The sequence below is a fragment of the Anthonomus grandis genome, chromosome 1 (genome assembly GCF_022605725.1).
Source record: "Anthonomus grandis grandis chromosome 1, icAntGran1.3, whole genome shotgun sequence".
In the NCBI taxonomy this organism is placed as follows: Eukaryota; Metazoa; Arthropoda; class Insecta; order Coleoptera; family Curculionidae; genus Anthonomus; species Anthonomus grandis.
In genome coordinates this window covers 6646384-6661218 of record NC_065546.1, presented here as the reverse complement: position 1 = coordinate 6661218, position 14835 = coordinate 6646384, and the positions used below count along the sequence as shown (strand labels likewise).

Genomic DNA, 14835 nt, shown 5'->3' with positions numbered 1-14835 from the left:
GCTGTAGCATTCTCATTAAAGCCCAAAACAAAAACAGTATTTGCATATTCTAAATTTGAACATGCGTGGCATTTTATACGACTGTAATCGTACAAAGTCGAGAATAAGGCGTCAAACACAGACATGTCAGAACAATAAAACGGACCAGACAATCAGTACCTACAGCATTTGTGTAAAGAAATAATTTAATTACGCTATCATTTAAAAGCAAACGGAATCGGGTAAGAACATACGAGTTTTTCAAAATTATTTTCACTTGTACCTATAGTTTAGTGCGTTCCTCGCGACTCGTCCTGTATAATAAGACTACTTATTTAAAAATTTCTTTATTTACTTAAAAACATACTTTTAAAACAGAAGATAAAGAGACAATTTCATTCCACCATGGTCAAAGTGTATCACTGTTTTATGACATTCTGTAAAGAAATATTAAATTAGTTTCCAGGTTTAAAAGGCTTAACCGCCAACATACCCTTCTATAAGACTCGCCCTCATTTCCTGTGTAATTTTGCTTGGTTCTGCCTCATTTAATCTAAAAACTGACTCCAATACAGCAAGTTCTGTAGCTGTAGTATCCATTCCTGTGAAAGCACACCAGTCGTTTACTACGACTCCTGCTCCAAGCACTGAACTACCACAATTTACTGTACCAGCCTAAAACACAATATTAAGCAAGACTTATTTATAAAATTGCTAACAACGAGGCACAATTTTTATAAGAAATTACAATTTAAATAACATAGTACAAAAATCTTACCACTAGAGGAACCTGCAATAAAGAAGACAACTCTTCCTGATCAACTATACTAGTATTGGGGTGAACTAAAGCCCCTCTATTATTCAAAACACAGTAAGAACCTACGAGGACATTTCCTGCTATTGTTTGTCGAAAAACTTCCACTCCCAGAGTGTCTGATATAATTTCTTCTGTTTCCTGGAAGTTAAAATTGTAAGGCACTGTGGTTTCACAAGCAATTACTAATTTCTATGTACATACTCTATCTAAATCTGGATGCACTAAAGCAACATAATCATTACAAGTTATCACATTGCCAAGGGCTGATAACCTTTCTTCGACTCTCTGTACTTTTACAGAATCTGGTAGTGCATTCCTTAAGTGTTGTAGTTCTTGGTCAAAAGTCGAGCTTGGTACCAAAAGTCCTTTTTTGTTACCAACACACATTCTTCCTACAATTCTGCAGCCTGCCAACGAAGCATGCACCACAGGAATGGTTTCTGCCAGTTCTGATTCAAATGTGCTGTAAAAAAAAATGGGTGAAAATTAATAATTTATTTAATTAAAATTCTTCACTGAAGTCACTGAAAATCAATAAAGCAAAAAACTATTTTAAATAAGCTCTCACTAATATTAAGTTATCTTTAAAATACTGAATCTAGGTTTCTATAGTTAAATCGAAAAACAGAAAATACATTATACAATAGGTACCTAAAGTAACAATGTGACAATCACTATGCTGTTCTGCTTATTTAAATATTTATGTTGATAGTATATATCTGTATACTGGCAGATGTTCAAGCTTAAATTCTATACTAGCTTTTATTTCCATTACAGTAAAATTATTGAGAACTTATCTTGATTCCAGATTATCCTGAAAGTGCAATATTTTGCATATATTATGTAAAATCTTAGTTTACTGTACCTGATCGAAAACGAACAGAATTTTTAGATTAAGAGATCTTCAGATAATAAGATACTGAGAAGATAATTATTGTTAGGAGTTAACAAAATTGGTTTTTATTTAAACTTACTGGTACTCTTATGCACAAGTATACGGGACTAGTGATGAGCACGGACAAATTCGTGAACACAGTCTTTGAGCGCAGGATGGCGGAACAGTGGTGTCAGAAGACAGGGATGTGATTCAATCCAGAGAAGACCGAGCTGATTCTGTGTTCTAAGAGGCGAAATTTGACAGGCTTTATACCATCCGCTATATATCAGACTTGGGAGTTACTTTAGTCCACAAACTCACATAGAGCAGGTAGTAAATAGGGCAACACCCCTAATATGGCAATTACGGCGAACAATAGGAACAAGATGGGGTCTAAAATCTCATGTTCTTCAGTGGCTTTATTTTCTGTTTGGGAATTACTGGAGCCATAAGAACACCTGCAGCACCTCTCAACATTCATGATCAGAAAGCGAGGCCATGCCGGCGCGTAAGAGGATAAGGGCTGATGGAGAATGGCAATGTTCACTTAGGACAAGGCCATATGACGATTGCTCTCAGCTTTTAGAACATTGAAACCCAATGGCTCTCAGGATGTGTAGCATATTATGCCAATTCTGACATTCAGATATTTAACCCAGCGAATGGCAAATAAAGGTTAAAGAAAGGCTTTCAAATGGTTGGAAACATAAGAGTCCCTTCCGCTTGGGTTAACACTAAAGTTATCCAACTATACTTAGCTATACTTGAAGTAGCAAACGGAAAGTAATCGAGGGTAACGAGAAGATTTGTATCTACTTTGATAGCCAAGCTGCCCTCAAGGCGATTTAAAAACCCAGGCCCAGCTCAGTGCCAGTCCAGGAGTACAGAGAAGCATTGGAAAGGCTGGCAGCCCACAAGGAAGTGAGATTGAGGTGTCCCAGGACACCAGAATATCCAAAGCAATGAACGAGCTGACGAGCAAGGCAAGGTGCCGTTAGCCCCTCCGTAGTGCACGAGCCGTCTCAGTAAAAAACAATTTTCACAGGAACTTAATAATTGGGCCTGGTTAAAAAACAAGGAAAAGTTGGCGAAGGACAAACGGATGTAGACAAGTCAAGGAGATGATTCCAGATCATGACGGTTCTAAAGTAAAACAACTAATAACAAAGAGCCAATAAGGTCCTGTTGGCTATTCACGATGGGAATCCTACATAGGCATAACTAAATCCCTGCATGCCTAAACAGGCACCTACATCTTCTTGGCAAAAACGTCGAAAAATCTAGAGGTTGACCTGGACACTATTGACAAAATTGTTATCAATATAAAAAAAAACAATAAATACCAGATAAGCAGTTGAAAAAGAGGAAAATACTTCCCAAAATGCGGAAATTCCAGAGGGTGCCGACAAATAAGTGAAGCACAATGTACCAGATAACGATAAATCGGAGGAAAATGAGTTTTCAGTCTGGCAAACTGTTAGAAGCAGGAGGTCTAATAGAAGGATCAGTACAAACAATCAGCTGTTGATGGAAACTGCAGCCATACCTCAAACCTGAGTCTATCAACGGAACAAGTGGTGTATATGAGCTGCAAGTAGTAAAAAAATATTCATGGGTATTTGTTTTGGGCATAGAGAGAAATACAAAAACTAGGAATCCAGAAGTTTGTTACACACAAAGCACAACACCACAAGATTATATTTGCATCCTAGTGAAAGAAGACTTGGAATTCGATGCAATACCAATGGTTCATAATATAAACAAAAAAAAGTATATTCAAACATGTTGTATGTTTTTAAAAGCTAACAATACTTTTAATAGGTCACCTTCTGACGATTTTGGTACTTTTGTGGAGCCAGTAGAATGTATACTCAAACACCTTGGAGGGAAAGATGTTCTTTTGGCAGGTGACTTTAATGTGCCAACAAATAGGCCAGCCAGCTTTGTGTACATACATTGGGTACATAGGCTTTCAACCTATGCTACCTAACTGTACAAGAGGAGAAGCCTGGCTGGACACCACATCTTTGTCAACTTTTAAACTCATTTGGAGAAACAGTGGGTCTGCACCTATCCTATCTAACCATATTAGACAGGTACTTACTCTTAATATAAACTCAAACCTCAAGAAAAAAGAAACCTATGAAAATACTCAGGTCTGTTACATAACAAGGCATTCACCAATTTTACAACATTGTTAAATCTTACTCTTGGGATTTTATTTCAACCAATATCTCAAAAACCAATGTTGACAAAAAGTTTAAAATTTTTATTAACAAATTTCAAGATGCTTACTTACAGCCATTCCACAAAGTTAACTGGTTGAATGATGTCTTGTGTAATATGAGAGAGCACTTAAATTTTTTAGCTGTGGTACAACAAAAATATAAGACTGCTGCTAACAGACAAGAATAGACATTTTTCAAAAAAGTTTATAATCAAGCTCTTAAAAAAGCAAAAAAAGAAGCAAATGATAATTTCATTGCAAATTCAAAAAACCCAAGTGGGGATATATGGCATAATAATTATGATTAATTGTAAAGTCAAGCAAATCCAATGCATTTTCCTATATAATCCTTCAAGATTTTAATTTTTTTTTTCTGGAGGTTTACATCCATGAAAATTTAATTTAAAATATCCCAGAAACAAATTTAGATCCTCTTAAACAAGTGAGGATAATTGTCAACTTAACGTACACCTTATTAAAGCCGTAAAAATATTATTCTGATTCCTTTGATAAAGTTGATGAATGTGTGCTTTAAGGAAAATATATTCCCAAATTCTATAAAGAAAGCTGTAATCACTCCAATATTTAAAAAGGGCAATAAGCAGGATTTTCTAATTATGGACCTATCTCACATCTACTTGAGAAGTGCATGGTATATAAGATGCTGAATTCTTTGAGAAAAACAACCTATTCTCTAATAGTTAATGTGGATTCAGAGGGACCCAGTTCTTGCAATCCTTGGACTTCTTTTTTAAATTTTAAACATGCTCTTGCACTCATTTATGTCCTTAGCAAAGCTTTAGACCTTCTATTAAAAAAACTAAAATATTACAGTTTTTCAGAAAACAGCATAGCACTTCTTAAGTAGTCTTATCTTAATGAATGCCCACAGACAGTGAGAATGGAAGGGGTATCATCCTCAGGCTGTGTGTTGAGGGCGGGAGTACGACATGTACTCAATTTTGAGACCCATTTTGTTTCTGATTTTTATAAATGACCCTTTTATAATGTGCTGGCTGCTGTGCTGTATATTCTTTGGTGATACTACTTTACAGTTTGTGATAATGATCTGGAAAGTTTATCAAGGAGGTCATGTGGGGCACAATTGGAAGAACAGTCAATGGCCAACAAGCTAATGCTTAATAAACATAAGACCCTATCTATTCTCTGAGAGATATTTTGATTCAAAACTTACATGGGACACACACAACATGTTGAGTGCTTATCGTAGAATATTGACAGGTTAGAATTAGCATTGCCCTGGAACTATATTTTTCTTTGCTTGCAACATGTCTGATGACAGAAAAATTACATGGTGCAATATTGGATTGATTAGATAAATGCAATTAATTGAACTAACCTTATTATAAATGGTGCTTGATATGTATTATGTTACCTGTAAAATATTTCTGAGCCTCCAATACTTGCAAGGCAATAACTGTTAGTGAGTTTAGCAAACACTCCAATTTCATTTTTGCTCTCAAAATGTGTACGGACAGCCATTTTTCACTCAGCAATGTAATTAGCAGATTCACTAACTAAAATTTTTTTAACAAAAAATTTGGTTTTTTATGAAAATAGTAATTAACAAATATTTTCTTTAGTTATTTAAAAACGTTCAGGGGAACAACCATGCATACCATGTAAATACGTTTCTAACCTAATTCTTTTCTTTTGACGTTTGATGACAAGACTAGTTTTAAGGGAGGCTTCCACCTATCGTCAAGAAGGAATTAAGCGTTAGATATCTTTTTACCACCGGGAACTGTTCTTGTCCCAAGCCGTCCTAGATTTTATTGTTTTTCTTATTTCTAATTTAAAATTCGACATCGGTTCTGTTTCGTTTCATGTGAGTAATAAACGTGAACGGACGAGTAACAAATGTCCCATCATCACTTTATCCCATAAGAGCTTTAGACACTCCGACTTTACGACCGATATCATTAGGTTATGTTATGATTGTTATTATAAATTTGCATTATTTATTATCCCCATCCCTGTACATTCAAAATTGAATTTATGCAAAGGTGATAATCCACTTTTTACAAACATGTTGGCTATAAGAAATTTGACATTTTCCTGTAAGTTTTTTCACATTTATCAACATTCTTATCCTGAAATTGTCCATTTCTAGGTATAAAACTACAATATGGGGCAAGATATGCCAGTGGAGCCCCAAGTCCAAAAACTGGCATTGTAATGCTTAATATGGGTGGGCCACAAAACATTGATCAAGTGCATGATTATTTGTTAAGGATAATGACTGATCGAGATGTTATTCAGTTCCCATTTGCACAAGAGTAAGTTTTGTGGGTATAGGTTTAGTTTAGCAACTTTACTGAAAATTGTACATGAAATTATTGGAAAAGGCTTAAAATAGGTATGTGTAATTTGACCAATTTAAAGGAGTAAACTTTCATTAAGACATTTTTTCCAAAAAAAAAACATAAAAATATATTTAGACATTAAACCACACCTGAAGTTATTGAAAACGAGTTAAATTGTGTTATTCCAACAACCCTCCCAATTCTGAAAGCATTGGAAAATTATTTTTTTCTTTAGGATTTTATATTAATGTCAAAAATTTACTCATTATTACAAAATGACTTAAGACACTATAAGAACACTACCTTTAGTTTTTTACCTGTTTTTTGTTGCTATACTAGCAAATTTAAAATTATTGATTTTTAAGAATAGAAGAATAAAAGTGTTCCTATTTAATTCAAATTGTTTAACACAGTTAAACATAGAAATGCATAATATAAAATATATTTAACCATATTCTTCTCCTATTAAGGTGTTGTTGTTTGTCTAGTTTTTTTTTTGACATTAACAAAAAATACAAACTCTACAAACAACAACACACAAAACCTAAAGTCGAAATTATACCCATTTGTAATGACGTAATTTTTGTTTATCTTTGTTTAGCATATTCCAAACAGCGGCGACAACAAACTTTTGAAAAAAATTGTTGTCTGATGATTATTCATCTTTTATATACTAGGTTACGTGAAATATCCGTCACTGTCAATCAAAATATAATAGGTATAATGAACAATCGCAGCTGATGATTTTAAATATATTGGCTTTTTTTCAACTGGAAAAGGAACAAGTCCGAAACGGAATACAGCGAGCCGCAGATGCAACAAAATTGAGCACAACGATCGCAAATATAAAGAAGAATGAGATAAAATCAGATCAGGATTATGCAGCCTGTATATCTTCCAAGCAAAAGACAGGAAAAACCAAACTTACAACATATTTGAAACATAGAATTCGGGACACAATTTATTCTATGTTTGCCAGAAAAGAATATGTAATATTGGCAACAATAAGAGAAAAGTTCAGGGAAAAAATTGAATATTTTGAGTTTTCCATTGACTCCTTAAGAAGATGGATGAATAGTATAGGCTTCAAGTGGAAAAAATCAAATAACAGAAAATATTTGATGGACTTGCCAAATATTGTTCATAAAAGAATCAATTTTTTAAGGGAGTATATCAAAAATAGAAATGTAGGTCCGGAAGGTTTTACTCCAGTTTTCATTGACGAGACGTGGATTTTTAGCAAGGGATCATTTCATAGTAGCTGGCAAGATGACACCAAGCACACGAATTCAAGGAAAAACAGTGAAGGTAAAAATTATCTGGTTATCTTTTTAGATTTTTTTTGAATAAAAACTATTGCTCTTGTAAGGGCCCTCTAACTTCATAATTTCATCTGTTTCATAGTTTCATATAATTTCTCTCTAAGACAATATGAGGGAATTTAACTCCATACACTACTTGTATGTGCATGGAACATTACTTATTAATTATATTAAATTTATGTTCTGGAAGAATGATTTCTAAAAGAAGAGAATTGAATTATCTTTTATTTTTAAGGTCATCGTTATATCGTGGTCCACGCCGGAACCAAAGATGGCTTCATCAAGGGTGCAAATTTAATATTCAAGAGTGGATTAAAGACGGGAGATTGTTATGACAATATGAACAGGAAAAACTTCGAAAACTGGTTTAAAACTCAGCTGGTTCCAAATCTTGCCCCAAACTCATTTATAATCATGGACAATGCAAGTTACCATTCTGGTTTATTAGAAGAAATCCCGAGAAAATCTTGGGCAAAGCAGAGACTGACCGAATGGTTGAAGAAAAAGAATATTGGCTTTCCAGAAAAAGCCATGAAAGATAAAATATGGAGTATTGCACGCAGAAACTGCCCTAGTGAAAAAAAGTACTTCCTTGATGAATATGTTAAACCTTTAGAACACAAAATTTTGCGACTGCCACCATATCATTGCCAGTTTAATGCAATTGAAATGGTATGGTCGGAATGTAAACGAAAATATGATCAATATATTTCCAATTTTAAGAGGTCACCTTCAGAAGTTCTGACTACATGGGAAAGGGTAATAAACAAAATTTCTATAGATCATTGGCAAAAATATGTTTTTCATACAGAAAAGGTAATTGAAAAGGCTTGGGAGGCAATACAAGTGTGTGATGCCTATGACATTCTGCCACTTGTGATTACGACTGACGAAGACGACGATGACGAAGACAATATCTCTGATTTCAGTTCTGACTCTGACAATACTGATGAGATTGATTAAGCTTTTTTTGTTCTAGCACATTTTATTTTATGATCGTGGTTTAAGTATTCAATCATATCGTTGCAATTTCATTAACTTGGTAATGCAATATGGCATGTTTTTTTTGAGTTTGTATGTTTTATTTTTTGAAATGGTATTTTCATTTTAATGTGTTAACATATTACTTCAAGCAGCATTTTTTTTCATAAACAAGTAAATTAAATTGTCAGTATTTAAATTTTTCCCAGTGAGTTAAAATAATTTTATACCATTATTCACAATTTTTGTAAGCTCGGTTTTGTTACGTCTACTGCTCGTGCCGAATTCTACTTTTCAAATATGTTGTAGATTTGTTTTTTGCGGTCTTTTGCTTGGAAAATATATGAGCAGCGTAATCCTGATCTGATTTTATCCAATTCTTCTTTATATTTGCGATCGTTGTTGTGCTCAATTTTGTTGCATCTGCGGCTCGCTCTATCACATTCTCAATTTGAAGTGCAATTCCGTTTCGGACTTGTTGTTTATGTCCCATTATTTATGATTAATTATAATAATATTTGTTAATTGTTAAGTTTGTTATTAATACAATAAATACTACAAGATTTTTTTACATTTTTTGGGAATGAAAGTATATACACGAATATAAAAATATAATATTAAGCTGCTAAAATAACTCATTTGTTAATTTTTGAATGTATAAAAATACATAGCAGACTATTAATTTCTGAAGGCGATGGTTCTAACCTAATATTGATTGGCAAAAATATCTACGCCATACGTTTTTTCTCACCTGGATGACGTAACTACAAATGGGTATAATTTCGACTTTACAAACAAATTCCACCTGAACAAGTCTAGTAAAGAAAATAAAAATGCAAAAAATAAGATTTTAAAAGGCTGTCGTTTTGCTATGGGTAGAAGTAATGACGTATTATTCTAGGACCATAAAGCATTCAGTGGGAGCTTTCGGATGATGTATTCCATGGCCCCCCTTTTTATTTAATTTTTTTTTTAAAATGGTGTCTCGCCGCCATTTCAAACTTTTGCAAAATGAGCTAGGGACCAAAAAGTAGTATTTAGGTTGCTTATGATGTGTGCCAAATTTCAATTTTTTATATAAATGCTTTCAAAAGATACCAGGGAGGGGGGAGGTACCATTAAGAGCTGCACTGTATAATGAATTTCAAGGGTAAATAAAATATAATATGCTTATATTTAATTTAAACAATGATTTGGTATTTTCAACGGAAGTTAATAATACGAAATGAAATATACATTTAACCATATTCTTGTCCTATTAAAGGGATTAAATGGAATAATTGAATCGGTCATTTGAAAAACAGCACATGTCACTTTTAAACCATTTCACAGAAAATAAGAAAAACTACAAAGAATGGATTAAAAAATTATTTTTAAATAATTAGCATTAAAAACTTGTTCGATTTTGGGCATAATACAATAATATTTAAACCTTAAAGAAAAATTAGAAAAAAAATATGGGTATTTGAAAATGCGCGACATGTGATGTTTCTGAAATGAACAAAAAAACTCAGAATATAAGGATATATTTTTATTGAATAATACGTCAAAAAAACATAAAATGAAAAACAAAACTAATTAATGGTTTTCATTTTCAGTTCTCGGCCAATTTATTATCTCTGTATAAAAGCCGTGGTGTTCTTCTGGAATGTATGCAAAAAGTTTCTTTATGTCTTCAGGTTTTTTTGAATTTATCGGAACCTTTTCTTGTGAATAAGCTGGTTGTTGCACAGGGGTAGGAAGTTGTAATAAGTTGGAGGTGGCAGGTCTAAATTTATGGCTTGTAACCCCGTCTATAAAAATAAACGCCTCAACTACGCCAGGTTCATTTGAAGAATATCTAAAATGCGTGAAGTTTGAAATGTGTATTTTTGGTCCCTCGGCACACCTCTACCAAGAGATTCAATGGACAAAGTGTTTTTTTTATAGAACTTTGGCCACCAACCTTTAAAATCAGCAATATCTTCAGTTTTTGCAAGTTTTACAAAATATTTCGATTTTTTTGTTGAATTGACCATCATTTCGACGTATTCCATTATTGAGTAGATTCTGTCATGTTTTTTAATCACTCGTTTAATGGTTGCAAAATTTCGATCATTTGGTAAAGAAGAGTGTCCTCGTTGTGGAAAATACTGGTTAATGGTTTCGAATCGCTTCGTATGCACCAACGCCATTAAAAATCTGATTATAGTATGGTTTCGATTCTGACCACTGCAACTGTCGGAGAAAATATGTAGATGTTTAGTCGCGACTGGAATTTCATTCTGCAAAAAGTCCAAAAGAAACTAAGACGCTACTTCGTTGGGACCCTTTCTTGCGATACCCTCATGATAAAGGTAGAACTTGGCTTTCTGTTTTTCTGCTAAATTTATTCCAAAAACATTAAGAGTAAGCTGTCTTAAATAAAAAGTTTCTTGTACTGGAACCAGTGGCAATTGAAGGTTCTGCATATAATCAAATGTTATTACGACGGTATCATCATTTTCGGGATTTTGGGAAATTTCAGTACAGAGTTTTAGTTTGTTATAAAATTTCTTAGCTCTGCGTTTATGCACCATTAATTCCGCAGCAGCGGTTCGTTTAGCAGTATCATTCAGCGAGGGACTTTTTATTTTGACACCTAGTTCTTCGTATTTGCAGCAGGTGTCGACTTGCGGTCGTCCAAAAGAGACGGAAAATCTTTCTTGAAAGATTTTCAAGTAGAACTTGTATTTTATTTTGGTTGACGGGTTCTGTATTTTAAATAAATCGTACATAATTTTGAAGTTAAGATTCTCGTCAAGATAATGTCTTTCTTTGTTACTATAATGTGAAATTTTCGTAGGAAAGCTCCTGATATGATCCTCAATCTGGCAAACTATATTTCCTGGAATTGCATTATCAGAAATACACTTGCCTCTTTTGTCATTAGGATGTTTGCCCTCTACAAGTAACTTAGTTAGACGTCGAACTCTAGCAGGTGTAATTGCGTGAATGTTAATAAAAGCCCTTTTGCACACCACGATTCGTCCAGATGAAAATGTTAAAAAGTATTTAAATGTGTAAGATTTCGGTTTAGCTCGCCCTATATTCTTTGGCCTTTAAACTTTCACGTTTTGGCAAGACATTAACGCTTGTAAATATGCATCCTGCTCATTCTTGGTTGCCAAAAGCCTGAATTTTTGAAGAATCTCCTGACGGTCACCTTCGGAACATCGGTTATAACACTTTACTTACATCTACAAAAAAAATGTACTTAACAAAAGCTAACCTAACTTTCAAAACCCGTAACAACTTACCCGCAGTTTTCACCCTGTTCTTTAGTAGAAACTACAGCACCTTTACAATGAATATATTCTTTACCCTTTAGTCTTGCATTTTTTATTATTTCACACTTGTATAACTTTCTTTTACCCTTCTTGTTTGTTACAATAGTCGGAGCACTATCAGAGTCACTACCACTTATTGACGGCATGGTTTACAATAAAAAACAACACAAAAAATAGCACTACTTATAATGCTTTGAGAAAGAGCACATGTCACTGACTTGTGTTGTTACTAAACGGAATCGAATATTAGGAGGAGAATAAAATCGTGCGAATGTTATTGGACAACTGATGTTACTGTATGGAACGATGTATTTACCCTTAAATATTGCATTATCGGTATAAAATCAAAATGGCCGAAAATATGACATGTGCTGTTTCTCAAATGACCGATTCAATTATGGTTATTATATTGGGATTAAATGGAATAATGTTGAATGTAGAGACTTATTTATTATTATTGAATAGTTTTGGATCACTAGAACAATTTTATGTAAATAATAAGTGTCTTATTTTGTAAGTAATGTATTCTTGTTCCAACAAGGCATAATTTTGTTAATAAAAATGTTGGGAATATATCTTGTGGGATTCAGTGGTCAAACTTAGGGCCACCGAATTTTTTACATATGGTCAATGTTTTCTCTACTTCTCTGGCATGCAACAATTTGTTACTTAAAAGCATTTAATAAGGTAAATAGCATAAACAATTGTAGTTTTCTGCAGGGGGTAATTAAATAACCTGTATAAATGGTATGTCAGAAATAAACTCAATTTAAAAAGATCTGAATATACCATCATTTACTAGAAATGTAAAATACTATATTATCATTGCTCATAGGAGATAAACTTCATATTAAGAAACTGTAATTGGTGCTTTTTATGCAATGGTTCATCTGGTTTGGTATCTGCCACATCTTTTAGTCCTTTAAATCTTCACATTATAAATAGCAGAAAAAGATAAAATTTGCTGTCAGAATTTAAAACTGAATTTCTTAATTTTAGAATTTTGTTTAAAGCTAATAATTTTCTGTATAAACTTTTTAAAATATAATTGTGTATATTTGAAATGAGTATAAACCTTGGTAAATATTTTTGTGTTTTTATGTATAGGCCTGGAACATTATTATATTTATATTAATGGTTATCAAATACATGTCAATCAAATACATATCACACTATAAACTAAATCCCAACATAAGTATGATGTCATTTACCTCCTGTACTCTACAATACAATATTTTATTACACTTAAATGTTATAACCTAACCATTTACCTGCAGTTATATGGGACAATGGATTGCTAAGAGACGAACTGCAAAAGTTCAAAAAAGATACCAAGAAATTGGTGGTGGATCCCCAATTTTAAAATGGACCATTTTACAAGGCGACTTGCTCTGTAAAAAGTTGGATAAGGAGAGTCCAGAGACTGCCCCACATAGGGCTTATCCCGCCTTTAGATATGCCAGTCCTTTCACTGATGAGGCATTGGATCAGCTAAATAAGTAAGCATCGCCCCTTGAAACCCAACAATTTATTCAAAAATAACCCTTTTTTTATTATTTAGAGACAAAGTAGAAAGGGCAATAATCTTTTCACAATACCCCCAGTATAGTTGTGCAACTTCAGGCTCTAGTTTTAATATGGTCTATAGATATTTTGAAAAACATGGTTTGATGAAAAACATGAAACTGAGCATCATTGATAGGTGGTCAGCACATCCCTTATTAGCAAAATGTTTTGCTGATTTGATAAAGAATGAATTGCAAAATCTTCCAGAAGATGTAAGAAATGAGGCTGTGATTTTATTTTCTGCTCATTCATTACCTCTTAAAGTAAGTGAGGTAGTAATATTTATTTAAAACAACCCTTTTTAAAGTTATTTTACTTGATTGTAAATATTTCTTTAAATTTATAGTAAATAAAACTTTTTAGGCAGTAAACCGTGGTGACCCATATCCATCAGAAGTGGGCTGCACTGTCCAACTTGTTATGAATGAATTAAGACACTGTAATCCATTCCAATTGGTTTGGCAGTCAAAAGTAGGACCTTTGCCCTGGCTGGGTCCTTTTACTGATGATTCGGTCAAAGGTTATGCGAAACAAGGCAAAAAGGCTTTAGTTGTTGTGCCTATTGCCTTTGTCAATGAACATATTGAAACCCTACATGAACTCGACATTGAACTGGTTGAAGATGCACATAAGGTGAAATAGAAATTTTACTCCCTGTTTGGGTTAAAAAAATAATATTTACCAATCCTCTTTTTTTTCTTTTAGGCTGGGATTCAAATTATTAGGAGAGTCCCAGCTCCAAATGATCATCCACTATTTATAGAAGCCATGACTGATATAGTGAAAAATCATTTAAAGAGTAACCAAGCCGTTAATCCCAAGTTGACTAACAGATGTCCACATTGTGAAAATGATGTATGTGCAACTAGTAAAAAGTGGTTTTTTGAAAATTGTACTTTGTAAACTTTTTAAGTATAAATTTAAGATTTAAGAATACATATTTATAAGTATTCTTAAAATAGGATGCATATAAATATTGGAAATAGTGGTGCAGGATTGGAGAAACATGGATTTTTGTCCCTAGGTGTAAAGATTATTGGGTAGGCAGATAAGAAACTAAGACTTTATATTATTTTGTGAAAATAATATTAAACATTCTTAAATTATTTTATATAATATTGCATTAGACTTATTAAGTTATTGTTTAGTTAAATTTTTTAGTTTTGTTATTGTTTAGTTTTTACGAAAATTAAATGCTTCATTAATGTTTAAAAGTTTTTTAATTTTATAAGTTTTAGTTTATCCAGAAAAAATAAATTTTATTTAAGCCTATAACTTTTTTAAAATTCTACAAATTTTCACAGCAGATAAATAGATACGGCGAAAAGTTAAATATACAGAATGCAATGTTGGATTTACATTTATTGAAAATATACATGAATGAATATACCGTAAACCGGGGTGACTTTTCCACCTCCGTGGGGACTTTCC

At 33.0% G+C, this 14835-nt stretch overlaps 2 protein-coding genes across 2 annotated transcripts; one reads left to right on the top strand and one right to left on the bottom strand.

Moving 5' to 3' along the window:
* Positions 1-310: 310 nt before the first annotated feature.
* On the bottom strand, positions 311-5552 carry LOC126739521 (eukaryotic translation initiation factor 6). Its single transcript, XM_050445294.1, has 5 exons — positions 5297-5552; positions 998-1259; positions 758-934; positions 473-654; positions 311-416 (listed from the first exon to the last, which is right to left on the bottom strand). The coding sequence occupies exons 1-5, from the start codon at positions 5401-5403 to the stop codon at positions 407-409; spliced, it is 738 nt and encodes a 245-aa protein (XP_050301251.1). The 5' UTR covers positions 5404-5552; the 3' UTR covers positions 311-406.
* Positions 5553-5813: 261 nt separating this feature from the next.
* LOC126738921 (ferrochelatase, mitochondrial) lies at positions 5814-14618 on the top strand. The gene is made up of 6 exons (XM_050444441.1): positions 5814-5981; positions 6035-6200; positions 13116-13337; positions 13400-13667; positions 13768-14037; positions 14110-14618. Exons 1-6 carry the CDS (start codon positions 5951-5953, stop codon positions 14305-14307), a joined length of 1155 nt encoding a protein of 384 aa, XP_050300398.1. The 5' UTR covers positions 5814-5950; the 3' UTR covers positions 14308-14618.
* The last annotated feature ends 217 nt before the right edge of the window (positions 14619-14835 follow it).

Coding starts and splice junctions, on each gene's coding strand:
- LOC126738921 (XM_050444441.1), top strand. CDS start 5,951: ATGTTGGCTATAAGAAATTTGACATTTTCCT. Junction 5,982..6,034: donor AAGAAATTTGACATTTTCCT/GTAAGTTTTTTC, acceptor GTCCATTTCTAG/GTATAAAACTACAATATGGG. Junction 14,038..14,109: donor TGGTTGAAGATGCACATAAG/GTGAAATAGAAA, acceptor TTTTTCTTTTAG/GCTGGGATTCAAATTATTAG.
- LOC126739521 (XM_050445294.1), bottom strand. CDS start 5,403: ATGGCTGTCCGTACACATTTTGAGAGCAAAAATGAAATTGGAGTGTTT. Junction 1,260..5,296: donor GGCTCAGAAATATTTTACAG/GTAACATAATAC, acceptor TTTTTTTTACAG/CACATTTGAATCAGAACTGG. Junction 935..997: donor TGCATCCAGATTTAGATAGA/GTATGTACATAG, acceptor TTTAACTTCCAG/GAAACAGAAGAAATTATATC.